This window comes from Lontra canadensis, unplaced genomic scaffold (genome assembly GCF_010015895.1).
Source record: "Lontra canadensis isolate GAN:19392208 unplaced genomic scaffold, GSC_riverotter_1.0 scaffold122, whole genome shotgun sequence".
NCBI lineage: Eukaryota > Metazoa > Chordata > Mammalia > Carnivora > Mustelidae > Lontra > Lontra canadensis.
The window spans coordinates 4,565,811-4,591,893 of NW_022631116.1; the positions used below are offsets into that span (position 1 = coordinate 4,565,811).

Here is a 26,083-nt window from a genome sequence, read left to right on the forward strand (position 1 = left end):
GAGCCAGCACCCCTTCATTTATGGACATGGAAATTTCAATTTCATGTACTTTCCGTGGGTCATGTCATACTCCGTTCCTTTTTTTTTTTTTTTTTTTTAACCACTTAAAAAATGTAAAAACCATTTCTGGCCTACAGACCAGAAGCTGCCAGCTGTGCACTAGAATGTGAGGGCTGGTGGGCCCTCAGCGCCTCTAGGGCTCAGGCTGTGCAGAGACCTCGGGTGAGAAGCTGGCAGTGGGAGTGCCGCGGGCTCTGGGGTTCCAACTGTGCGCCCCTCCAGCACGCTTTCTGTTTGCCCATTTTGGATGTTAGGGCTCCTTCCGTGGGATGTTTTCCTGTAGACAGTGTTCTGCTTTTACTGAATACTTGTGAAACTGCGTGCCTGGAGTGTTACAGGCGCTCCCAGACACCAGGAAGTTACAGGACACAAAGGAATGAATCTCAAATGGTGGGATGTCAGGAGCGTGATCCTTCCTCGAAACCCCCACCTTTCAAGGCAGCCCAGATCGGAGCACTGGGCTTTGAGTGCCAAGAGCTGGAGGAGGATCTATGGGTCTGGCCGGGACGTCTTCCCCTGCCCTAGTCCCACTTGCAGGCCAGACAGTCCCCTTGCCTGGACTCGGGCAGCGGGATCCCAGGGAGAAGGGTCCGTACCCCTAGATTCACTGCCCCCGCCCCCACTGAGCATCTCCCCGAAGCCTACCCTACAGCTTCTTGATTCTTCCCGCTGACCTCCTTTCTCTACCCACTGCCAGCATACTGGCTGTTCTCTCCTATTTCCACCCTCATTTAGTCTTTCCAAACCCAACTTGTGTGTCCCCTCCTCCAGGAAGCCCTCCCTAACCCTTTGCTCCCGCCCAGCCCCCCACCCCCAGCTGCCTCCTCTGTGCTCAGATGGGCCCTCCAAAGGCCGAGCTCACATGTGGGTCCCCTCTGTGCCCCAGTGGGGTGCCTGATGCCTGAGTGCGATGTCACCTCCACCTCAGGGCTGTTGGGCCATGGCTCTCAGGAACATGAGGCCCTAGAGAGGCCTGGGCTCCCAGAGGCCCCCTCAGGAGGACATCAACCACACGGTGATGAGAGAGGGCCTCCTCTGTGGCTCAGGACGTGGCCCGGCATCTGAGAGACGTTAGAGAAGGGCCATTACCTGGGCTGCCAGATGCTGTCCTCCACCAGGGGCCCCATGGATGGGGCTTCCCGGAGCTGCTTGGTGTGCTGGGCCCCCAGTGGGCCTGGGCATCAGGATTCCCGGGGCCACGAGGCACCGGGGCCTCCTGCTCCGTCCAGGTCTCACCTTCTCAGCTCCCTCGCCTGAGTGGGACACCCCGTCCCCAGGGTGTGCCGCCGGTTCCGTAGGACCAGACCTGCCACCGCCTCGGGCTCAGGGTCAGGCATGTGGCTCCATCTGGACCTCAGTCTCCCCATCTGCAGAAGGAGATGATCCTCTCCACACCGGGTTGTTAGCGTGTCAAGGTCAAGAGCGGGGCAGCACTTGGAAAGGGGTGGAGTTTCACATGCGTGGGATGGAGAGGGGGTGCCCGCTCGGTGCATGGGCCAGGGCCAGGTGTGGGGGTGCAGGGGTTGGTCTGAGCGACACTGGCTATAGATCCCCGGCCCTGTCTTCCTGAGCTGGCTGCTGGCAGGTCCACCCAGGTGGGAGCCTGCCTGCTGCCCACCTCCTCCCCACCTCCTCCCCAGCTCCTGGGGTGCCTGACTTCTGAGTGCTGAGGCTCTGCTCGCTTTAGAAAACCAAACCAGGGCTAGTGAGTAAAGCTCCGGGAGAGCAGATTTCATTTCAGCCCCAGAGGGGTCTCTGTTAGGTGTTGTCATCTCCCCTGGCTGTGGCGAGGGGCAGACAGCCCACGCGGCCCTGGGGGATGATTCGAACAGAGTCCACAGAATTGGGAGGGGCCCATGAACCCGTTTCCCTCTCTCCTCCCGGCCATCCAGATGCTGCAGCCCAGCCCCTGTGGAGCCTCAGGGATCTGAGGGAGCTAGAAGGTGGGCCCACAGCTGGACAGCAGGTGCCCCCAGGCCTTTCCAGCAGGGAGCCCACAGAGGGACCACTGGACACTCCACATGCCCTTGGGGACACCAGACCCATTTCTAGAAGACAGCCCGAAGACGCTGTCAGTGAAGGGCAGGTCCCCTGGGACAGCCCCCTATGCAGAAAAGGACCCGCTTGGCCACCGGGCGACTCTGAGAGGCCATTCTTTCCTTCCTGATTCATCCCTGCTGTGTCCTGAGCTGGGGGACCAGGGGCGTGAGAAGAGGGGTGTGGGCCCCCGTTTGAGGATGGAGCCAGCCCAGACATGGTCAGCGAGCAGCCAGTGGGTCAGGACTCTGAGAGAGAAGGCTGGCCTCGGCATCTGACACTGTCTTCTCCGCAGACACGCAAGCCCCACCGGCCTGCTGCTGACCGCAGTTGTGGCCCTCGTCTACATGGTTGCCATCCTGTACGAGGAGTGAGTAGACACCTGTCACACACGAGGAGCACGACCCCCAAGCTGGGCCGGGCTCCCCGTCACTGCTTGAAGCAGCAAGCTTCAAGCCGGCTCAGTGGAGCCTGGGGGTATTGGACGGGAGGTGCCGAGGGAGCCTAAGCCTCCTGCCCCACGCAGACACCCCCCTCCATCCACGCTCCAGCGGGGTGCATGACCTGGGTTGGTGGCATCACCCCCGAGACCTGACCGGAGCTTCTTTCCCTGCCCACAGGCCTTTCACTGCTCAGATCTACCAGCAGAAAGCCTCCCCGTCCCACAAGAGGAGCTGACCGGGCCTGCGCCACGTCGCTGAGCATCTGCTGCCTCCGGCCTGCCCCGAGTGCCAAGCCCTGCAGTGGGGAGAGGGGCCCCGGCTGCTGCTCGGTGTTCTCGCCTGGCGAGGGCCACTCCAGTGCCTTGGAAACCTCTGCCTTGGGGGCCCTGGACATGCTGTTGTCTGGCCACTGAGTCCCCGCCCCCGCCCTGCTGCTCCCAGTACGTCCTAACTCACCAATAAAGGCACCTGATGCCAGCGTCCCCTCCAGCTCTCTGTTTGGTGGGGGAGGGGGCGCGCGGAGGGAGTTTAGGGCTGTGGGGAGTGGGGCATTCCCTGAGGGCTCCAGGCCAGGCTGATCCGGCTCTCCTCACTGAAGCCTCTCAGCTCCGAGGTGGGCGCCACCATCCACACTAGGCAGGGAAGGGACTTGCCTAGATGTTTGGGCTTCCTGTATGGCCCACCTCACCCCTGCCCCAGTATCCCGTCTTCTGTCCCTTTTCTTTGGGGAGCCAGCCCAGCCTCAGGGTAGGGGTAGCATCATACACACAGCAGCCCAACACCTGCACGTGCCATGGAGCTCCCAGCCTCTGAAAGCTGCCATCCAGGTAAATGATCAGAGAGCAAAAAATATGGCAAAAATTTAAAACCAATGTAGAAGTACGTGGTGGGAGTGGGAGCCCCTGTTAGCCATGGTGGTGGAGGGCCCTCTTGACAAGGTAACATTTGAGCTGAGACCCAAATGAGCAGAGGGAGCAAACTGGAGGATTCCAGGCAGTTGGAATGGAAATGCAAAGGCCCTGTGGTCAGAACAAGCATGGGGGTCCAAAGCAGCAGGCTCTGAAGGATGGAGTGAGGGAGGAGCAGCAGCCATGAGGTGTCTGGCCCCTGGGGGTCAGACCAGTGCGTCTGCCCAGTTGGTGCCCCTTGGGGCATGACCACATTCACAGAAAGCTGGGCTGTGACCTCATGCTCTCTGAACCCCAGGCCACCAGGTCCACGCTAGATGAGCTGGCCTTGGAGACAGACCATCTCTGTGGAGTGATCTGAGGGTTATCGGAAAAGTCCAGATGCAGTCACATTGCAAAACCCCTGGGCCTATGAGGGGGTCTGTGTCTGGATGGGACCTTGCATGCCCCTGAAGGTGGCCATGCGGTGGGGGCGGGCTGTGGGAAGGCGCTGTGGTTGAGGAAGGAGTGAGGCCTCACGTGCTGCCCTGGACTTGCTAGCAGTGCCCGAGCCTGTGGAGGGAGGGGAAGGGCCGGGCTGGGCTGGACCACAGACATTTGGCAAGCAGCTGCTCTGGGTCCCTGCCCTGCGCTGGTGTCTCCAGACGACCACCCAGGCGGGTATCACCTCCGTTTGGTGGTTGAGGCTAGGTGACTTGTCCAGGAGGCATAGGTCTGTGCTACCCCAAGCTCACGGTCCCTCTCTCTGTCGCTAAGAGGGGAGGAGTTGAAGAGAGCTGCGGGCTCCCCGGGCCCTGGGATGGGGCTTCCTGGGTGGGACCGGAGGACCTGGGCCCAGCACCCAAGTCTCCCCCCACACTCCTGGGCTGAACTCAGCATCTCTGGTTAACGCTGACATTTCTCTCCTAATTCCTTGTGAGCCTCATCGCCACGAGGAACAGGCCATGTGATCATCTGGGGCCTGTGGGTCAAGCCTGACTGCAGGGGCCTGCCCCTCCTCCGGGCCCCCGCCTTATCTGCAGGCCCCTAGCCCTCTGAGGACACAGGCCAGGCCTTCCCCTCACCACGAAGACTCCCCACCTGTCCATGCAGCTCTCAGAGTGCCCACCCCCCGACCCTATAACAGGGCCGTGATATTCATGCCTGTCTGTGTATGCAGCAGGTGTCTAGGCTTTGCAGGCTGGATGGCTCCTTCATTACCCATGGAACTCCTTGAGCTCTTTTCTTTGATTTCTGGAATGCAGAGTCTATCTCAGGCCTTGATAGGCCCCAAGAGGCATCTAGTCTGATCTTACCCAGTGCTTCACTCTCTGTGTCTACTTGCACACCCCTTGGAACAGGGAGCTCACTCCTCCACAAGGACCTCTGCGCACATTGCCTTTGAGGATACGCTGGCCTCCTGAAGGCTTTGTCAGGGCAGAACCGAGGAGCTCCAAGCAGCTTGCCCCATGGGTCCACATGGCGGTGGGAGGAGGGGCCCAGGGCGGGGCCGGAGCCGTGGGCTGAGTGGGCTCCCCTGTGAGGATCTGTTATGATGGGAGCAGAGCTCAGCACTGAAGAGGAAACTGAAAGATGGCTGTGACCTGGGCGTGATGAGGGGAGCCTGTCGGGAATACGAGCTCTTCGTCACCGTGTTCCCGTTCAGGTGTTGGCTGTGGTGGGGACGGGGCTCTGGCTGGTGCCACGGCACCTGGACATGTGCATTCTTGCGGGAAGTGTCCACTCACCTCCACCGCCCGGTGCTCTCCCCAGGGGGCTTTCAGGAAACGCCTAAACTGCTTTTCACCACCAGATCCAGATCCGGCTGCTGCAGCCAGATCCTGCCTTGGGGGCCAGCTGTCCACCCTCTAAGGGGCCCTCAACACTTGGTAAATATTTTTAAAGTTCCCTTTCCCCTCTAAGCGCTGCAAGTAAATAACATGTAGGAGGAGGCTCAGCCCCACAGATGCTGTTTGTTGCTTTGTGCCCAAACACCCAGAAAACAGAATCGTTTGTAACTATTGTTAACCTGGACAACATGAAAACAATGCTCCCGGCTGCTGGGGCGTGGGTGGTGGGAATGCAGGGAAGGAGTGTGTGCCTGTGTGTGTGCCTGTGTGTGGCGGGGGGGTGTGTGTGTGGATGCCTCCCTCAGAGTGGGCCTCACTGTCCTGGGGAGTGGGCAGAAAGGGGGGGGGTCCTGCACCTGGTTTCTTCCGCTCTGTTCCTTTCTTAAGTTTGGATGCTACACAAGCATGACCGTGGGTTTCGTTTGTAATGGAATGATGCCTTCAGAGAAAGCCAGACGGGACATCCCAAGCTAGCACACATCACCGGAGCTGGCTTCCCCTGGCAGTGAGGCCCCCCAGGCCGCCCACAGGGCTGGGCAGGTGTACAGGCTGTTTTGTGGGGACATCTGTTTGGGGAATGAATGACACACGCACTCAGGGATTAACTCGGCGGACCTGGGAGGACACATCTTACAACCTGGCATCTGTGAGGTGGGGTGACACTCCCAGAAGGGACTGGTAATTGCGGTTGAGAACCCAAGCTGGGCTCAGTTCCTGCCACGGGCGCTTTGGGCCGGGGGCCATGATGTCAGTGCTGACCCTGACCTTGAGGGAGGCTCTGAATCCAGGCTGGGGCCCAGCCCACTGGGTCTCCCCAGGGAGAGCTGGTTCAAATCCTCTCAGGACTGGAGGCCACATTCACTCTGGCCCTCTGGCATAGGCCATCAGGAAGGAGCCAGAAGCCATTGTATTTCAGAGAGCCCAGCTGCCCATACTGTGCCTTCACAAGAGGCAGAAGGAGGGCCCCTCGTCTGGGGGTGAGGCAGGCTCAGGCCATGATCAGACCCTGCTTGCGTCCTTGTCTGGTTCCTTTTTGCAGTGAACGCCCTGCACCACCGTCCACAGCGGCCCTGGGTGCTGGCATCGGCTCAGTTCCTTCTCATCTCAGATGGGGAATGCAGGGAGAGCAGCCACAGCAGGGTCAAGAGGGGTGGGGAAGACCCAGCCCAGCTGGCCTGTCACACAACTCCTGCATAAGTGACACCAAGAATTAGAGCCTAATGGTAAGCTCTTGGGGGCTCATCATGTGAGGTGTGCCTCTGAAACACCTCATCAACAGTAGACATGATGCTTGGGGACAGGTATGGAGGGGCAGGGAGATCTGAGGGGTGTGCTCTGAGAAAGGGGGCATGGATATCCCACAGTGCGGAACAGAGCTATACGAGGGGCACTATGGGTGGGTAAGAGCCAGGACCACAAGCCCCCTGGGTTCAGGCCCCAGCCCTGCTGCTACCTCCTGTGGGCCCTGGCCAGTCATGCCCCCTGCCTCAGTTTCTCCACCTGTAAAATACAGACAGTAATAATTCCAACTCCTCAAGGTTGCTGGAAAGAAGGACTTAGGACAGTGCGTGGCCCAAATAAACCCTCCCCCAGCATCACTTTCAGCGGGTGTGACATTCTGCGGGAGGGCCTGTCCTAGAGGGTCTGGCTAAGATGGAGTCTGGGAGCCACAGGTCCTGTGCCAAAGCGGGGGCGGCAGGCTGGGGGCCCTGACACTGGCTGGAACACCAAGGCCTGTGCGGATGGGTGGCTGGTACCAGCTCATGGCTCCCCGGCTTTCTCCCAAATCGAGCACAGCCTCGCTTTTTGCTGTGAGGATCTGTGGCTTCTCACTGTGCTCCAGGCCTTTGAGCCCACCAACCCCAGCCAGACTACTGATCAACCTGCTGCCTCGGGTCTTGGCTCCTGACGCCCTGCACCCCCACCCACGGTGCTGCAAGCCCATGGGTCGTTGAGTCCGTGGTTTGGTTTGTTTTCTTTTCTTTCCTTCTTAAAATTTTATTTATTTATTTAACAGAGAGGGGGAGAGGGAGAAGCAGGCTTCCCGCTGAGCGGGGACTCAACTCGGGGATTGATCCTAGGATCCCGAGATCATGAAGGCTTAAGGACTGAGCCACCCAGGCACCCCAAGCCACAGGCTTCCTCACTCACACCGGCTTTGAGACCCAGCCCCCGCCAGTTGCAAAATGGGACTGTTGGCCCAAGAGACTCCTGAGGGACAAAATGCTATGGGGCAGGGAGGACGGCACGTTGGTCCAGCCTTGAGCAAGCAAGCAAGGGCAAGTCTCTGGTCCTTGGGGTGCCGCCCAGGAAAAGGATGGGGCCAGCCCCTGACTGAAAGCCTTGGCAAGCTTCAGAGCATCTCTGGCTGGGCGAAGGGAGATGCCGAGGCCTGCCGTAGAGCGCGGGGCGGGGGACGGCTCCTGCTGGGTCTCGGCCTTGAGCCCAAGGCCGGACCTCACCAGACCCCAATCTGGAGGCTCTTCCCGCACTCCAGCCCCGGAGAGCGGTGCCTGCGGCCTCCTGGCGCCGCCGGCGGGGCCTCTGCTGCCCTCTGGTGGCCGGAGCGCGCGGCGCCGACCTCGGCGCTAACACCGTCGCCGGGGAGCAGGCACGCGCCTGCGGACCGGTAGGGCGCTGCCGCGCGGGCTCGCTCTCGGGACCGAGGAGAGAAGGGAGGTATGCAAGGCCCCGTGCACGGTGCCGAGCCCTGGTAAACACCCGCGATTACGCTCCTGCTGTGCCGAGATTACAGTTGTTACTCTCTGGGTAAACCTAGGCCCCAAGAAAAGGAGCGTGAGCGTGAAAGTGCGTGTATGAGTGTGTGAGTGTTGCGGGTGAGGTCCTTGCCAAGGCGCGGAGAGTCAGAGCCACTGGAGGAACTACAACCCTGACGCCCCTGCGGCCGCCGAGCCGCGTGCCGTGGAGAACGGGGTCCGCGCGCCCTCTGCCCCAGCGGGACCCCAACTCAGTTGCTACTCGCGCGCGGCGGGCAGAAGCAGCGGCGGCCAGCGGAGGTCGCGGGAGGAGGCGCGGGGGCCCGCGGGGCGTGACGCACGGAGGCTGGGAGGGCGCGGGGCGGGGCGGCCGTTCTGGCTGCTTATAAGGGCGGCCTCCGGGCGCACAGAACCAGAGCGAGCGACTTGGTCCGAGAGTACCGGAGCGGAGAGGAGCTCGACCCGGAACTCAGCCGCAGCCCCAGCCTCGAGCACAGCCGCCGAGCCGCGCAGCCCCGCGCCCGCTCCGCGCCCCCAAGCCGCGCAGCCCCGCGCCAGCTCCGCGCCCCCGGCCGCTCTCCGCGCTTCTCTCGGCCCCGCTCCCGCCCCTGCGGCCCTCCGCCAAATGAAACTGGCCGCGATGATCAAGAAGATGTGCCCGAGCGACTCGGAGCTGAGTATCCCGGCCAAGAACTGCTACCGCATGGTCATCCTCGGTTCGTCCAAGGTGGGCAAGACGGCCATCGTGTCGCGCTTCCTCACGGGCCGCTTCGAGGACGCCTACACGCCCACCATCGAGGACTTCCACCGCAAGTTCTACTCCATCCGCGGCGAGGTCTACCAGCTCGACATCCTCGACACGTCCGGCAACCACCCGTTCCCCGCCATGCGGCGCCTCTCCATCCTCACTGGTGAGCGGGAGGCCGGGCCCGAGCTGCGCCACTGGGGCGGGGGATGGGGACCCCCGGTCCGAGGGCGCCCGGCGACCCCACGTCCCGCCCCCGTGCGCCACGGCGCGCGGAGAGAAGTTGGGGCGCCCCGCGCGCGGCGGCTGGAGCCCCGACGCCTGGCGGCGGGGCGTGCGCTCCCCGGTCGGTCCCACTTCAGCTGTCCCCTTGGCCGCCGTCCTCCCCGGCTCCTTTAACGCCCCTTCTTTTCCTTCGTAGGAGACGTTTTCATCCTGGTGTTCAGCCTGGACAACCGGGACTCCTTCGAGGAGGTGCAGAGGCTCAAGCAGCAGATCCTCGACACCAAGTCTTGCCTCAAGAACAAAACCAAGGAGAACGTGGACGTGCCGTTGGTCATCTGTGGCAACAAGGGGGACCGGGACTTCTACCGCGAGGTGGAGCAGCGCGAGATCGAGCAGCTGGTGGGCGACGACCCCCAGCGCTGCGCCTACTTCGAGATCTCGGCCAAGAAGAACAGCAGCCTGGACCAGATGTTCCGGGCGCTCTTCGCCATGGCCAAGCTGCCCAGCGAGATGAGCCCGGACCTGCACCGCAAGGTGTCCGTGCAGTACTGCGACGTGCTGCACAAGAAGGCGCTGCGGAACAAGAAGCTGCTGCGAGCCGGCAGCGGCGGCGGGGACCCCGGCGACGCCTTCGGCATCGTGGCGCCCTTCGCACGCCGGCCCAGCGTGCACAGCGACCTCATGTACATCCGCGAGAAGGCCAGCGGCGGCAGCCAGGCCAAGGACAAGGAGCGCTGCGTCATCAGCTAGGAGCCTACCCCCACCCCCAGCCCCCCGCGCCGGCGGCAGAACCTAAAGAGGACGTTGTTGTTGGAAAAGTCACGTCTGACGTCCGGGCCAGCCCTGGGCTTCGCGCGCGTGGACCGACATCTTCCATCCCCGCGCCCACTAGGGGGGCGCAAGCGATTAAGGGATGGTCCTTTGCTCTGGAAGGGAAGAGAACTGGCTCAGACCGGGACTGCCCCCCCCCCCCCCCCCGTCCCCCATGGGCGCCGGCCACCCCCACGGGTTGGGGGCACAGGCCCGGCAGAGGGGGACGTTGTCTTGTTTGTGACAAAGACAAGAATGGGGGGAAGAGGGGGTGTAAGCTAATCAGCCTCTGTTAGGCTTTGGGAAACCTGTCCTGACCCCTGGACGGTCTAGGCGGGACAAATGGGGCATTAACTTGTCTGTAATTCTGGGTTACCATGACAGCTTAGGAAAGCTTCTGCCCTCCTGAGAATAGTAAGAGGGTGTGGGTCAGATCATAGCCAAGTGACTTGTTTACATGTGTGTGTGAAATTGCACAAAGGAAAACAAAACACAACTTGCACTTTAATAGTTCTGAGGTCATCATGGACATGAACAAACTCTTACTCAGCTGTTTGTACTGTGTGTGTGACAGTCTTTAAAGTTATTGCTATTGTTTTTTTTTATAATACCAAATAAAATAATTTAAAACAGAAAGCCATACGCTTGCTTTGCTTTTAGAAATGGCTGGAAGGCCAAAGGGTGAGGAGGGAGGGGCGGGGGTTTACTTCTGGGGCATTCGACTCACCCTCCCCAGACTGGCATTCTGAAAATGGCCTCAGCCCCCCATGGCCTGGGAGAAAATGCTCCAAAAAACCTGCAGATGATTGGACTAAAGCCCTCTCCAATTTGGAACGGCTCCTCAGAAAGCCAGGACAAGAAAGGGATCCAGATTTTTTCCTAGAGCTGCATCTCTCCAGCCACCAAGGGCTTCCAGGCTGTGCCCAGACTCACTCCAGGCGGGTGACACGAGGCCCCAAACCTGCGACTCGCAGTCCGCTTGAGGGGTCACTAGGGTCCTGCTCTCACAAGGGAAACAGAGCCTTGAGAAGAATCCGGTCAGGCCCGTGCAGGACCCTCGTCGCCTGACTCCTGCGCAGGGTCTGCCACGTGGCTGTCAGCAGACAGCTCAACCCCCGCCCCCCCAGCCACAGGAAGCACTTGCCGCCCTGGAAGTAGGTCCAGCACCTTCTCTGCCTCAGTGTCTCCTTCTCTTCGGCAGTCGAGGGCACCCATTCCTGACTCGGGAACCAGCTCTCTGCCACTTGTAAGTGCAAGCTGGGGCCAAGTGACACCTGCCAAGCCTCCAATCCTTCACCCACGGAATAGCCCTCTGCGTGGGGGTGCTGTGAGGAGTAAGCGAGGTGTTTGCAAAGCACTTAGCACGAGTGCTTTCCACCCAGTAACCCCCTAACAGGTGGCTTCGAAGGGTGCTCGGCCCCGGGAGGAGTTTCGTGTTGTCTCAGGGAGGGATTTCCATCCTGTGCTATGAGGGCTGCTCCCTGGGTGCTGAACTCACCCCTGGGCCTGGGGGGCCAGTCACAGGCGGGCAGGATGACCCACCAGGCCCACTGGGTCCTTGGGGACAGAGGTCACTCCCGAGGACAGTTACCCTGTTTCCCATGCTGGCTTTGCTGTGTGGGCTGAGGGAAGGAGGTGCACAGCGGGGCTTCCCACAATTTGTTCTTTCTCCCCTGAGCAAAACGAACATCTTCCTTTCAACTGTGCAAGAGGGACATCTTATGATGGATTTCTCCATACAAAACCCAAGATGTCCTGAGAGCAGAGCACAAGTTCTTTTAATTATACTCTCAAAGAATGTCACCAGTCCAAAGCGTGGAGTACAGGGAAGGCTCTGTCTCCCTCGGCCCCGGGAAGAGGTCTTCAGCCTTGCAGAAGGGCCGGTGGTCTTGTATCTCTATGTACTTCGTGGTTCCCGTTTGGTCAGAGCCTTAAAACCGGCCCCCACGCGACTCTGAAATGTCAAGGACATAGCTGATTCAGTTAAGTAACAGTCCCAGGGTGGGCTGGCCTACCGCGCGGCCGCCCGCTTCAGTTCAGAGCGCGCTCTTCTGTCCGAAGCCACTGAAGCCAGGTCCCCCCCCCCACACGTCCCGCGCTCCCCCTGCGCCAGCCCCGCTCTGACAGGTGGCTGCGGGTCAGCACACATGGAACCCCTGCGAACAACACCTCCGACCCGGTCTTGCTGCCAATGAGGTCAATCGGCGGGCATCTGTTAAGCCCCTGACTTGGTCTGGGCAGGTTACGTGCCCGTCTCGAGACCTAAACAATACGCAGTTACTTCTCGCCTCGACAGGAACGGGCGAGGGGAAGGGCTCGGTCTGACAGGCCAGGGAGGGGCCCACAAATCGGGAGGACAAGAGAGGGGCGTCATGAAGCAGAACTGGGCCGTTGAACCTGCAGGCGTGGTTTGTCACACGGTGTCAGAACGGACCCCAAACGGCACTGTCGCACCCGGGTGATGGGTGAGCGGAGCCGTCACCGAGGGCACGTCAGGATCACCTCTATCTGGGGTGCAGCCCGAGGGTGCGCGGCTGGCTCTTAAGTGAGAAGGCCAGAGGGGAGACTCGTTATTTAAACCAGGACAACAGGAATCTGAACCGCTAAGAGGCAAGGTCCGGTCCCCTGGGAACAGGAGTAAGCCTGTGTAGACACGATGGAGCCCTCCCGCCCATGGGACGCAGCGTGGGTCCAAAGGGGTCTGGTCAGCCTCCAGCATGAAGTGGCTGGATGAGCGGATGGAAGGGGGCAGGAGACAATGGGAGGAGGAGCTAAAAGTAGCAAGAACATGTAGGCGGCAAAGAAGCTGGAGACAGGGGCCGCCTGCCCGGCTCTGGGTTGACACTCCCCTGGGTTGACACCCCCCACGGCACAGTTCCATTCATTCACTGGCTCAAACATAAAAAAGAGACAAAGTATTTGGGGGGGCAGGGGGGTTGAGGAGGAAGGAAGCCACCCTGCCAGCTTGCAAAACAATATTCTTCCTCTGCCGGGTTTCTTTCAGCATTTGAAATGCGTGCGATGGGGGTGCAGACCCAGCTGGTCCAGGGACTCCCATGCCTATGTCTCATGACACTGCTGTCGCAGAACAGTGAGCACCCGGGGTGCAGCATACTCAGGGGTGGGAGCAGAGGGTGGGGGGAGGGCAGGAAGCAAAGAGGAGCCGCCTCCTTTCCTCCTGCGCTCAGAGCTCTGCCCGCGGAGCCTGAATGCACAGCAGATGGCCCCCTCCCCAGAAGAGGGGCGGCATCCCCGGCCCCCTCCCCAGCCTCCAGGAACAGTCTTCCACCAGCAGGCACTCCGGTTATTATGCATCTAGACATATGGACGCACCCTCTACAAGGAGGCCCCAACAATGCCAAGCCCAAGCGCTGGCTCCCCACACAGTCGATGCCAAGTTCGGCTCCGGAAGCACCTACAGCAGCCCCGGGTCACAGAGTTCGCAGCTGGACTCCGAGGCGCTGGTCGGGGGAGTCAGGGAGGCCGTGTGCTCTCCCGCTTCTGTCCCGGGCCTTCCTGGAAGCCGGCCTCGTCTACTCCTTGGGGATCTCAAACATGCAGAGGCTCTTATACTTCTGCAGAAGCTCATTCTTGGTCCTGACCTGCTCCCGGAGGCTGTGCAGCTGCTGCTGCTGCTGCTCAGGGCTCAGGTGGATGCCAGGCATGGCGCTGATGACTTTCCGCATCTCCTGGAACTTGGTTTTGAGGGCGTTCAGGTCCTGGTGGATGTCCGGGCTGTCCTTGTCCATGCTACAGGGGGCAGAGGGCAGTCGTTAGTGTTCACGGCTCAGACTCATCCCCACAGAACCTGCTCTCTTCCGACCTTACCTTTCAGCCTGCCTTGTTTGCATGCCCTTTTCCGAGGCCGTGCACCCCCAGGGGACAGCTGCCCAGTAGAAGCACCCGCGCCCAGCACTGCCACTGCAGCCCCCCTCAGCCTACTGGCACCATTCGAGGCCAAAACCCCATTAGCTCAGAGGACAGGGACTGTCTGCCTTGTTGGGCACGTACCCCTGGGCCCAAATTCACCTTTGTTGCCAGAATGAATGCTTGGCAAGTAAGTTCGTAATGTTTGTTGAATGAATGAACATACCACTACCATTGTGAGGTGACGAATGGCCGGCAAAACGGGCCGAAATCCTACATTTCTTCAAACTGGAGACATTTCCAGGCCAATCAAGAAACTTTATCAGCTAGCCAGAGCTAAGTTTAGCTGATGTTTTGCTGCCTGAGCCTGTTAACGTAAGCACTAATTTCCACAGGGCTGGTCATAAATTTTACATTAGTTACAAGCTATTGGAAATTTTTCCAGCAGGCACGAAGTCTCCCCTACCAGTCCTGTAAATTCCTTGCCTTCAGGTCAGGCAGGATCATTCCCTCCATCCCATGGCTCGCTATCACTAGCTGCCCAGAGATTCGTACTCCCAGGCACTGCTAAAATAAAAACAAGAACAAAACCTTCACCGAAGATCAAAGAAACAGCTTGTCAGTTGCTCCTATACATTTTTTACAAGTTAGCAAGTGGGGGAGCTTTTGCAAACAAACAGCTGGGACTAAAACGAAGAGCCAATTCAGTAGGCTTTTCTAAAAGTCATCCATTGAGGCGTGGGGTGGGGAGGGGAGAACTGTCAACGATCACTTATTTTTTGAAATAAACGTCCATTCCTGATGGGGAGTATCAACCCAGATGGTGCTAATTCATGTTCTTTCTTCATCATTTCTCTGCTTACGCAGACAGAACATCCATCTTCCCCGGCAATCACTTGGCAAATGAGACGGGCCCTGCTCCCTGCGCTAACTCAGAGGCAAGAGCTGGAGAATCACTCATTCTAGGGAATGTTAACCAGCCAAACATTTCTTGTTGTCATTTGATGCCCTCACTTTAAATATCCAATGAATGCAATCCCTTGCCCCGGTTTCTAGAGAGGAGTAATTGGTATTTATGAGAACTGCGAATTCTTTAGAAGGGAGCAGACAGGGGGCATCTTTTATTTTAACGATTTGAGATGTCGGCTCGAATCTACAACTTTGGAGGGAAACCATCTGGGTTTCTGAAATCGTTATACTTGCATGGCATATGCGTTAACACATCATACGAACACAAGTCCCAAGGGAGCTCTGAAATTGAACTATAGTTTTAAGAACACTGATTCACACCAACCTGAAAGGACACAGTAAAAGCAAGCAAACGAAAATACATAAAATAAGAAATTGGAAGGAAGTTACGAACATCCAGTTATGGGAGCAAGCATGACCCGGCCCCGAAGAAGACTGAGTTCTGAAGGAAAAAGTGGGCCATGCTTAGGGTGTTCGCTTTTGAAAATCCCCCGCATCTCAAGGTTGTCCATTCTTCGCTCCATGAACTCTCAGCAAAGGAGCCACATAAAGGCTTGCCTGGAGGGAAGCTACAGGGAAAGGGGGCCATGTGGCCCCCAGCAAGGCCCTCTCGGCAAGCTTCTCCGCCTGCCCTAGTTGGTGAAGGTAAATAACGTGGAACTCCTGGAGCGAGGAGAACTCTCTATTCAGGAACCGGCTCGAACCAAGCGGGAACCTGCTAGACCGGGATGACTGTGAAATGCTCAAGCCAAAAGAAATGAGCCAGGCCCAAATAGTGTGTGAATAAAAGCAGAAAGCTCCAAACGGGCCTGCTTTGTGTTCAATGTTAGTCATCAGCCAACTTTAGAAGAAAAAAAAAACATGAGACTAGGCCAAGGTCGACAGGCACGAAAATCATACAAACAAGGGCCAGGTTAGGGCACTTTGGTCCTGCTTATAAGAGTTTCTGAAAGATGGACAAAAATACTGCTGTTCTGGCTTGCTTGACCGGCCACTTCTTCTCCGACTCCTGTGCACATACTAGGTGACACTAAGCATCCCGTGGGCACACACATTCAGTGCTCCTGGCACCAGACCAGGGCAAACTTCACAGGGTTATTAGGTGGGCAGGTTTAAGACGATGCCTTGTTCGGGTGCTAAATACGGCCGCAGCTCCAATTTTTACTACGGGCGCCTTGGGACTTGAAGATGCCAGCTCGCCTCAACTGGGCAAGTGTCCACCAGGAACTTAGAAGCAAAAGGAACCCACCAGGTTCCTGAAGCCAACCTCCTCCCAAACTTGAGACCATGCAGGCCTCTGTTCCCCATTTCTTCCTTCTCAGAGTTTCTGTGACCCTCAGTCCTGCGTCCCCACTGTCCTGGCTGACCCACGCTGGGACCAGTCCTGCCCTCCCTCCTTCCCTCCCTCTTTCCACGCTAACTTCAGTGACCGGCATCTTTCTAAAACAGTGGGGGGGGGAGGGGGTTGTTGCTTTTCCTGTGACCGTAATAGGTGCTTGAGGGAAAAACTTAAAAGCAGCAGACACCGAGGCTTAGAAAAGGAAGATCCCTCTAAGACACATCCCAGAGAAACCCGTTAACATGTGGTATATACATTTCAGACCGCTTCGAAATACACAGTTACAAACACACATGTACTTCTTTGTTATTCGCTTTGACAACAATGTGACCATTCTTGCTTTTTTCACTGAAGTTGCACCTCGGATGTCTTTCCATGTGAACCCACATATGGTGAATCAGCTAAAATTCTTTGGCTACTGTTGGCCATTTGGATGTTCGCAACTTACCATTTGTAATTGCAATGGCAATGAAGGTTTTGTACCTACATCCCCAAGTACCTGTGCAAGTTATCTTGGTAAGATGATTTCTCAGAAGTGAGTTTCTAGGTTAAAGGTTAGGTACATTCAAATTTTTGACGGGCTGACAAAATGCCCTTCAAGAAACCTGTATAGGGGCCGCAGACGCGCTTGTCCCTTACGGCCTCGACAGCACTAGCCAGCCCGCCGGCTGTTAGAGAGCCAGTGGCTGTGTACATTTCTCTGTTCCACTTCTGCCAGCACCTGAGATGTCCTCTGAGAGGGGCTTTGGGCCTCAGACCCTTGCTTTCATCTGCTCACAGGGTTACAAGTGAAAAAGATTCCTTTTACGGAGGGGCCACAAAAGGTTCTGCTAAAAGAAGTTCGAAAAAAAAAAAAAATACTGCTCTACAGGAGAGCCCAGAATGGGTTTATCCACTTCTCTCTCTTCAGAGGCCAACAACCCCTAGCCTGTCCTCCTTCCTGAATTTCAGGACCCTTGTGCCAACAGTTGCCACTGTTCCCAGTTCCCTGGATTCTGGGGAATCCTGCTGACATCCCAAGTGCACTGACTGCCCCTGTAGCATGCCACAGCTCAGAGGCAGGGCGCTCCCATCTACAGGACTGAGTGGAGCTGGAATGCTGCGCCCCTACAGATGCGTCCCTGTGCCGCGCTTCCTGGTGCCTGATGTGCACCCAGTTGCCGGTCCTGCCCGCTCCCCCTCCCTGCCCCTGCCTCCTCCTCCCACCGGCCCAATTTCCAGAGCCGGGTCCTCTCCTCCTTCTGACCCCCTCTGCCCTACCTACCTTTACAAAACCCAAGTCTGAGCTCCCAAGCTCCCAGACACCTGCCAAGCCAGTTCGCACTTGCAGGGAGCCCCTTAGGGCCAGCCACCAGCAGCCTGTGCCCCTTCCAGGCGCACTTTCCCACTTTGCCCTGGACTCCGCCTAAACGCGGCTCCGTGGCACTTCTCCCGCTGCACTAAGTGACTGTGGCCCCGTGTGCCTGTTTCGTGGAGTCTGGGTTCCAGTGGATGCTTGGTAAGTTAGGCCAAATGCACAGAGATGAAGTGGCAGAGGAGGGAACAGGCTTGTAAGCTGGCCCAGAAATAATGCTTCCGAACAGGCTATAAATATTCCCTATCTGGGCGCTCATCCTTTTCACTGGGATTCGGTTGAAGGAGAAGCCAAGGGCAGAGAGGACTACAGTCAGATGAGGGCAGACAAGCCCCACGGAGCCAGGGGGCTTCTCTCTCAGACTTCTCCACTGATGTGGGGGCCGCGGCCTTCTCCGTCTGAGGACAGGCCTCAGCTGGCATGGAGGGCTGGTCAGATTAAAATAGATCTTGTGTAGGAAGAAGCAGGTCAGTAATACCGTTTCCACGAAAGTGCTGTTGCCTGGGCTCTCAGGTCTTGCTGACCTGCCTGGACAATAAAGAGACTTGCTGTCAGTGACATGGCCCCGACCTGAGAGGTGAAGGACGCCACCGTGTACTCCTCACTTAAACTAGCTCTGCAGTGTCCCAGATGGCTCCCCTTTTCCTACCCAGCAACATAGAACCTTTTAAGGAACTAAAAAAATTACCAAACCAAACCAAAAAAAATTTAAGTACCCATGTTGAAAGAATACTTTTACTGAGCAAGCCACAACCAGCAGGCAAGGCACTGACAACCGCAGCTCAGAATTCCTAGGCTGGGACACTTAGTTCCAGACTGTGTAGATTTGGCAACTTTGAGGAGGGAAAACACTGAATTCTTTTTGGTCCTCATTTCTTTCCTCCTTTGTTCTACACATACGTCTCTAATGTGATTTCTACACATGAGAGAGGCCTCAAAGAGCTGGGAACCCTAACATTTCTTACACACATGAAAATGACATTTTCCTTTCTCTTTTTCCTCATTCTCTAAGTTAACACAAATACGTCGTTTGGATCATTCCTTCAACTAAGGGACGGACAGCAGGAGGGAAGAGCGGTGGAGCTTCTCTCCAGCGCCAGGCAGGGTGCATCCCAGCCACGACGACAAGAACTGGGCACTCTCCTGGTGTGGGAGGTGGCCTCTGAGCAGGTCTACAAGCGTAGGTGGCATTTCCCTGGGCAAAGATGACGCATGCGCCCTGGAGGACTCCATGCACCCAAAGGGCACTGGCATCAGAATGACTCGCTCTGGGTTTTCTGTGGTCCAGGCAGGCCTTTGAAGATGGTCTGCACGGACTCCTGAATGGAGGGCTACCAGTGGGGAAGGACGGAATGGGAAGAATAGGGAGCCCTCGAGATTTTTCAGCAGAGAAAAATTCAACTGCTAAAATGCACAGGATGAATTGGAGAGACGAGAGGATAAAGGCAAAGAAACTATTTAAGAAATGACTGTAAGATCCCAAAAGGAGGTTAGAAGACCTGGACCATGAGTGTTACCAACAGGCTTGGAAGTAAAAGATTAAAGCCTGAATGTTCCACTAACCTAATCTCAGCATCTCCGTACCTCCTAGCATCTCAGCCAGGCTACAGAAACCAGGCTGGGAGAGGTCAAGGTACTAAGGGTAAATGCTGCCAACAGAGAGGGGAGAGGGAAGGCCATCCTGGACACATCATGAATTGTGCCAGGAAGATTTCACAGTGCTGGAGAAGAACAGAATGTCCAGAAGCAGATGAGCAAACATATGGCGACTCTATGTATATGGTGAAGGCGATGGCTCCAGCAGAGAAAACAATGAATATTTGGTAAGAGCAGTGGGATGATACAGCTCATGGAGGGAAAGTGGGGGTGTCCCCTTCCTTCTTCCATTAAAATACATTCCAGAAGCACCACAGAACTGAAAGTGAAAGGAGCACCTAGGTGGCTCAGTCAGTTAAGCATCGGTCTCCTGATTTGGGCTCAGGTTATATCTCAGGGGCCTGCGATCTAACCCTGAGTCAGGCTCCACACTCAGCGTGGAGCCTGCTTAGGATTCTGTCTCTCCCTCTGTCCCTCCCCCTTCACTTGCTCTCAAATAAATACATAAATCTAAAAAAAAAAAAAAAAAATTGGAAGTGAAAAATGAAACCATAAAAGTCCTAGAGGAAAAAGATTGATATTTGTCACTTCATTAGAGTGGGAAGGCCTTGCTAACTAGGACCAAAATCCAGAAGCCATTAAGGAAAAGCGTAACAAATCTGCCTGCATAAAACGATATGCTTCCAGATGACAAAAACAAACAAAAGAACCCAAGAACAAAGTCAAAAGAAGTCACAGCTCGGGGGAAATATTTATAATACGCTAGCCCGGCAAAGGCATATTTTCCCTACATACAAGGAGTTCATTAAAAGAGGAATGACCTTATAGAAAATGGGCAGTTTACAGGGGAAAAATATAAATGACATAAGAAGATGCATATGAAAAGATGCTTTATCTGATCAAATGAGACACAGACCAATACAACACATCATTTCTGACCTATCAGATTAGCCTGAGTTAAAAAGTTTAAAGGTGATGGCAGGGGTATGGGGAAAAAGACACAAATACACGGGGCACCTGGGTGGCTCAGTGGGTTAAGCCTCTGTCTTCTGCTCAGGTCATGATCTCAGGGTCCTGGGATCGAGCCCCGCATCGGGCTCTCTGCTCAGCAGGGAGCCTGCTTCCCTTCCTCTCTCTCCACCTGCGTCTCTGCCTACTTGTGATCTCTGTCAAACAAATAAGTAAAATCTTAAAAAAAAAAAAAAGACACAAATACACTGCTGGTAAAGCATACACTGGTGCATTCTTACTTATTTGCTAACAGTGATCGAAATGTTAAATTCACATATCCGTTTGCTAGAAATTTACTCAGAGTTTACAAACAGGCCATTTACAAACAGGGTCGCTGCAGCACTGGCTGCAGCACTGACTGCGGTGGCAAAACACCAGAAACACTGGAAGTGTCCTTGAGCTGGGAAGTGTTGAAAGAAATGGTGGCATAATCATGAAAGGGAGTATGACGCAATTTGGGGACAAGGGAGGGAGCTGGGAGGAGTGGAGGGAGAGGCTCACTTGCCATTTTGTACCTTTGGGGGTTCTCTGAATACATCTACAATTGAAATTTTTCATTTCATTTTTTTTTTTTTACAACTGCAACTTTTATTTTTAAGATTTTTATTTATCTGAGAAAGTACAACCAGGGGGAGGGGCAGACAGAGGGGGAGAAGCAGGCTCCCCGCTGAGCAGGGTGCCCCAAGACGTGGGGCTCGATCCTAGGACCCTGGGATGATGATCTGAGCCGAAGGCAGATGCCTAACCGAGCCACCCAGGTGCCCCTACAATTAAAAAAAAATACTTTCAGGATGGCAGATTTCTGGCCCACGATGGGTTAATCAAAGCAGCCCAGGCCAAGGACTGTGTTCCGGAGAAAGCTAAAACGATGTAGCACTCTACATTCAGCAACAGCTATGAAGATGAGAAATGCCTGTACCCTCCCCTCCAGCAATTCCACTGCTGGGGATTTACCTCATCATAAACGTACTCTCCTACAAGGATGTTCCCCCCAGCACCGCTGGCAACAGCAAAAATTAGAACACGTAAACGTCCACAAACAAGACTGGTTACGTAAGTGATGGTGCTGCCACCTTACTGAGGAAGGCCTTCGTGGGTGAGAATGAAAAGGGGTCCAAAACAGACTCATAAGGGGAAAAACAACAACAACAACAAAGTACAATATGATCTCAAATTCTATACATTTTTTTAAAAGACATGCATATATAGGTCTTGGAAGGAAGGATACTTAAAATATTAACAGCAATTAGGATTGGTGAGGGAACTTCACTTTACAGGATTCTGAATTTGCAACTGTTACTTATTTTTAAATAAAAATTTTCTAGAAACCTAATGATGCAGGAATCCGCATTCTTTATGAGAACAAGAAAGGCTAAACTCACTTCAGCTTCTTTCTCACTCATCCCCTGGGGAAGGAGTAAACAGATAATAAAGGGGTGCGTGCAGAAGCTATAGGAGAGGGAGAGATCAAGGGCCTGCAGGAGCCAGCAGGTCTTGGCCCTCATTCCATCTGGCCAGGCCGGCCTGCCGGGACAGCGTCCTCACTGGCTTCCCCGCCTGGGGGCAGGGATGCCACCTCTATCTCGAGCACGAATCTGACTGAGGCCCAGTGGTTGGAAGTTCTCACCGGCTCCCCACTCCTCAGAGGACAAAATCTCCCTCCCTGTGGGGGATGTGCTGTCCTCTGTATGCTGACTCTCTCCCTCTTGCCAGTTCTCCCGTACTACCTTACATTTACGCCCCAGCCCCATCACACTGCGAGCTGGCTGCATGAGTTCGATGCTGTTTCTGGGCATCACGTCCTTATCCGTGTTCTTCCTACACCACTCCTCCTACCTGCCATAATTTAAGACTCCACACTGGAACCAGCCCTTAACAAACCTTCTGACTCCTCCAGACTGCCCCAGGGCCCCTCTCTTGTCGCCATTCCTACCACAGTCTGTCTCCTTCCCTCATTAGCCTATTAACGCAAATACATACCTACACACATATTTGAAAATCGCATCCTATCACCTTTCCATGGTGACAGGATCTTTCTCTCACTGAGTTTCCTCCAAGTGGAGTTTTGCTCTTCAGTTTTGTTCTATCTTTTGCTACGGTTTTTCTTCACATGCTTAGTGACCCTGGCTGCCAGTCATTCAGTTAAGGGTAAAATACTATTCGATTGATGTGCATAATTTACTGCGTCCGGCATTCTAGATGAAGGAAGAAAAAGATGTGATCCTATGATAAAGAGGATGTTATTTTGACTTCCATCAGATGTGGAGGAAGAAGCCGAATTCCAATAGAAAATGTAAATACTCTATATTCTGTTACTAAAAAGCAGGGTATTAGTAAATAATGGAGGATATTGGGGAAAAAAGTGTAAAACACTAAAAGGCTTAGTGGAAACTCTCTTTTTGGGGGAAGATTTTATTATTTGAGAGAGAGAGCGCAGGAGGAGGGGCAGAGGGAGAGAACCCCAAGCAGACCCTGCTCTCAGCGCAGAGCTCGACCTCATGACCCTGAGATCATGACCTGAGCTGAAACCAAGAGTTGCATGCTTCACTGACTGAGTTACCCAGGTGCCCCCGCCCCACTTAGTGGAAACTCTTAATGATGCTTCTTTATTTTCTTAGAATGAACTAAGTTCTTTCTTGGGAAGCCCCCAATGTCTTCCTTTTGGGCTCACCAGACACCCCAGAGAAGGATCTCTGTCTCTCTGGCTGCCCGTCTAGAAGCCAGATTGGGAAAGAAGGCTAGGGTTGTGAAGCACTTCAGTTTGTGAAGTTTCTCTTAATCCTTCTTTTCAGTATGGCTCCCTTTCTCCAACTCCTGCCATGTGCCTGGTGTTCCCCAGTCCAGAGACTCTCTGGCTTATCTTTAAAAATAAATCTTGGGAGAGAGTAATCCTTTAATTTTCTGCCAAGATGGAAGAAGGATAGTCGCCCATCTGCTTGGAGTGAGGAAGCCGACTATGAGCTCTGATTCTTAAACAGACTTTTAGTCCCACTTCACCTCTATATCCAGAAGTCCCTGGCACTGTCAATTCCCAAGATGTAGGGAGAAGCCATGGTCTAAGGCAGCTGCTTCTGGATGCTTCTTGCCGCTGAGAGGTGGATTAGCCTTTGGCCATCTGCTTTGTGACAATTACCTCCTCTCCTGTTCTTTCTGGTTTTATGCTTAAAAAAAAACTCTTCACTGTCCTCTCAGAGGGTACAGAAATAAACACATGTGATCAACCCTCCAACTTTCACAGAAGGCTGCTCTTGAGTACACTTTACAGCAATCTTAGGATTTAAAGTACTGTTATTCCATTTCACAAGAGAAAGGAGACTCAGAGAAGCTAAGTCATTTGACCAAGATCTCTTAGCCCATATACTAGAAAGCTGTAATTTGAACCCACTCTTTGAAGTCCACTGTTATTATTCACGTATTAGAGATAAGAAATTAAGGCCTAGAAAGACTACATAATTTACTAAGATTACAAGGCAAGCGACTATCAGTATGTGGATTTGAATCCAGGACTACCTGACTTCAAAGCCCATTTTCTTTCTAGCGTAACTTACCGCTCCATGTTTAAGGCCAGTCCAACCCAAATGCTCTACTGGGGTGCAATATACTCTCAGGGGTTCAGGCACTGTCCCTGAGACTGAACATTTTATGTTTTCATTTTTCTGTATTTTTCTTAAAACCAGTGTATTTGGGTTAATTTGGATAATCCATTTATAATCCAGCACTGCCCTGGAATTTAGGGGTCTGCACTTGTGTTTGTTTGCTATCTCACTGCCGCCTAGAAGTTCTACTTGAACTTCTACTTCTACTTCTAGTTCTACTTAAACTTCACAGGCTAATGAGAATAGAACAGAGTCTGCCTTACCCTATAAACAGTATGTTCACACCAAGTGAAGCCAAATGATGGAGGGTCTAATGTGAGAACAAAGGCTTCACAGTTGTTTAAAAAGTGGTGGAAGCATGAGGTCATCCCACAGCAAGTTAATCCAGCCTGGCTGAACTCAAAAGAAGCCAGGCCATTAACCAACAAGACTTTCACGTTGTGGGTAGCAAGTTCATTCCAGCAAAACACCCAAGAGTGCATTAATGCCCACTTGAATGTTACTGTAAGAGTGAGTTTAATTTACTTTGTTTTGGTTTTTAATGGTTTAATAGTTATGAGCCTAGTCTACCCCGTTAATGTGGATATAAATAACAATAAAAATAATTGAAGCAAACATGGGGATCAAAGAGACTTTAGGTAGTACTGTGTTTTTTTGTTTTTTTTTTTAATAGGGTCAGCTGAAAACTCAGGCTAATCAGAAGATTGCCCAAAATAATGACAAACCCGGGAGCCTGGGTGGCTCAGTGTGTTGCGTGCGTGGGACTCTTGACTTCCAGTCGACCTCAGTCGATCTCAGAGTCGTGGGATCCAGCGGCCATGGGCTATGTGCTCAGCAGGGAGTCTGCCTGAGATTCTCTCTCCCTCTGCCCCTCTTCTGCTTCCAGGTGCTCTCTCAAATGAATAAATAAATCTTTTAAAAAGAATGACAAATCACCCTATTTGGCACTGTCCAAGAACATGCTACCACAGGGCAACTTGTATCTTTGTTTCTTTTAATGTTTTCTATCATCAACCCTCCAAACTCTTTGAATTATGGGTAATTCCCAAACCTGCCTTTTCCCCTTCAAACTGGTGTGCAATGTGGGGGTGAGAAGTTGGCCCTTTTCACTGTGTATGTCCCACAGCACTTAGCAGTGTGCCACACAGGGAAGATGCTCCATATATGTGGGATATGTTGAATACACAGAATCCAAGGGTTACTCCTCTATTACAGGTGAGAAAACTGGGGATCAGAGATGCTTGACTTGCTCCAGATCACTAAGGTGCAAACTTGAGCAGTTCTGACTGCAGAGCCTGTGCGTTCGGTCTCTAATCTGCCTTCATTTTCAAGAATACCGCCTGGCCCTTATGAGGTCTGGCAACTCTCTCAGGGCTCAAACGTCTGCTGAACTCATGTGAGACTAGGTGTGGTCTTGGAAATGCCTCCTCCCCCGGGGTCTGTTTCCCCAACGGTAAAATGGGGGTGTAGCCGACAGCACCTAGGCCTTTGCAGCTCGGAAACAGGAGACGAGAAGCGGGAGGGCGTGTCGTGGCTGGTCCTCTCTTGGGCTCTTACCATTTGATGATGTTGTGAACCAAAGGTAAAAAGGAGTAATTCTCCTCTTCCTTCACGCCGGCGGGTGACTGAGGCCTCGGCGCCGGCGACTGCTGCGGCTGAGGCGCGGCGACCGGAGGCGGCGGCTGCGAAGGCGGCAGCGGCTTCGTCTCGGGCAGCGGCGGCTCGGCCGGCGGCGGTAATGCATCCTCGGCCTGTCGCCCGGCGGCCACCCCGGCGGACGCCATGGCGCCCGGGACCCGCCGGTCAGTCACCAGGACCCCAGCGATCAGCTTCTCAAAAGCGTCGCGGACCCCAGACGTCACCACCGTGCGCCCGCGGGGGCGGGCTCTGGAGAAAGGTTGTGCGCGTGCGTACTAGGATATGGGCGGGGAAATGGGGCGGGGCAACGGTCGGGGGCGTGGTTTCTGTTACTAGGCAACGGGCTATTGACGTATTTGATTGTAAATCGAGGCAGCTAGTTTATTAGTCAGCAATAGATTTATTTCAGAACCATTTTATTCTTATTAACACGACGAAGAGGGTCCAAAAGTAACTAACACAGGAATGCTGAGATACATAAGCCTCCGCATAGTCCACCCTTGCCTTCGGAGAAGGCTTCCCAAAGAACCACCTTGACCCACAGGCAGAGTAAACAACCCCCACCCAGTGCCTGTTACATGCAAAGCACCGGGCTCCACGGGCATCAAGAACCCAGAGAGGGAGGACCCACAGCTCCCCCACCGTGCAGAGGCCTCCAGGAGGACAGGAGGCAAACCCCGACCCAGCCTTAGTGTGACACTCTGCTAGCCCAAACGGTGCAGAGACAAAGAAATTAGAAGCCCCGCATGGCTAGATGGGGAGGAACTAATAATTCGACCTGTAATATGCATCATCTGGATGGCAGATGCAGAGTTAAATGTGGGGGTAGGGGGTGGGAGGGCTCTCCAGACTTCAGTAGGAGGCAAAAGGGGATTGACTGGTGGGAAGAATAAATGTATCCTACAGAAAAGGCAACTGTCAGGTAGGTACTCTCCAAAG

The 26,083-nt window shown here is 54.7% G+C and overlaps 3 protein-coding genes and 2 long non-coding RNA genes across 10 annotated transcripts in view; 2 read left to right on the forward strand and 3 right to left on the reverse strand.

The window, feature by feature from the left end:
- Positions 1 to 3,022, forward strand: part of PEMT (phosphatidylethanolamine N-methyltransferase) — an 85,222-nt gene extending 82,200 nt beyond the window's left edge. For all 6 annotated transcript variants that reach the window (XM_032841231.1, XM_032841230.1, XM_032841233.1 and 3 more), the window contains 2 exons: positions 2,393 to 2,467; positions 2,718 to 3,022. In XM_032841231.1, the coding sequence (XP_032697122.1) occupies positions 2,393 to 2,467; positions 2,718 to 2,775 (133 nt within the window). In that variant the 3' untranslated portion in view covers positions 2,776 to 3,022. The remainder of the gene's footprint in view (positions 1 to 2,392; positions 2,468 to 2,717) is intronic.
- On the reverse strand, positions 1,153 to 10,842 carry LOC116857281. The gene is made up of 3 exons (XR_004380729.1): positions 10,513 to 10,842; positions 4,775 to 4,778; positions 1,153 to 1,164 (listed from the first exon to the last, which is right to left on the reverse strand). It is a non-coding gene; the product is annotated as an uncharacterized LOC116857281 (long non-coding RNA).
- On the forward strand, positions 8,482 to 9,768 carry RASD1 (ras related dexamethasone induced 1). The gene is made up of 3 exons (XM_032841235.1): positions 8,482 to 8,504; positions 8,539 to 8,905; positions 9,161 to 9,768. Exons 2-3 carry the CDS (start codon positions 8,620 to 8,622, stop codon positions 9,712 to 9,714), a joined length of 840 nt encoding a protein of 279 aa, XP_032697126.1. The 5' UTR covers positions 8,482 to 8,504; positions 8,539 to 8,619; the 3' UTR covers positions 9,715 to 9,768.
- Positions 10,843 to 11,530: 688 nt separating the features above from the next.
- LOC116857282 lies at positions 11,531 to 12,300 on the reverse strand. The gene is made up of 2 exons (XR_004380730.1): positions 12,172 to 12,300; positions 11,531 to 11,728 (listed from the first exon to the last, which is right to left on the reverse strand). It is a non-coding gene; the product is annotated as an uncharacterized LOC116857282 (long non-coding RNA).
- Positions 12,301 to 12,969: 669 nt separating this feature from the next.
- On the reverse strand, positions 12,970 to 25,365 carry MED9 (mediator complex subunit 9). The gene is made up of 2 exons (XM_032841236.1): positions 25,064 to 25,365; positions 12,970 to 13,524 (listed from the first exon to the last, which is right to left on the reverse strand). Exons 1-2 carry the CDS (start codon positions 25,288 to 25,290, stop codon positions 13,308 to 13,310), a joined length of 444 nt encoding a protein of 147 aa, XP_032697127.1. The 5' UTR covers positions 25,291 to 25,365; the 3' UTR covers positions 12,970 to 13,307.
- Between the last annotated feature and the right edge of the window lie 718 nt (positions 25,366 to 26,083).

Coding starts and splice junctions, on each gene's coding strand:
- RASD1 (XM_032841235.1), top strand. CDS start 8,620: ATGAAACTGGCCGCGATGATCAAGAAGATGTGCCCGAGCGACTCGGAG. Junction 8,906..9,160: donor GCGCCTCTCCATCCTCACTG/GTGAGCGGGAGG, acceptor TTTCCTTCGTAG/GAGACGTTTTCATCCTGGTG.
- MED9 (XM_032841236.1), bottom strand. CDS start 25,290: ATGGCGTCCGCCGGGGTGGCCGCCGGGCGACAGGCCGAGGATGCATTA. Junction 13,525..25,063: donor GTTCACAACATCATCAAATG/GTAAGAGCCCAA, acceptor TGCCCCCTGTAG/CATGGACAAGGACAGCCCGG.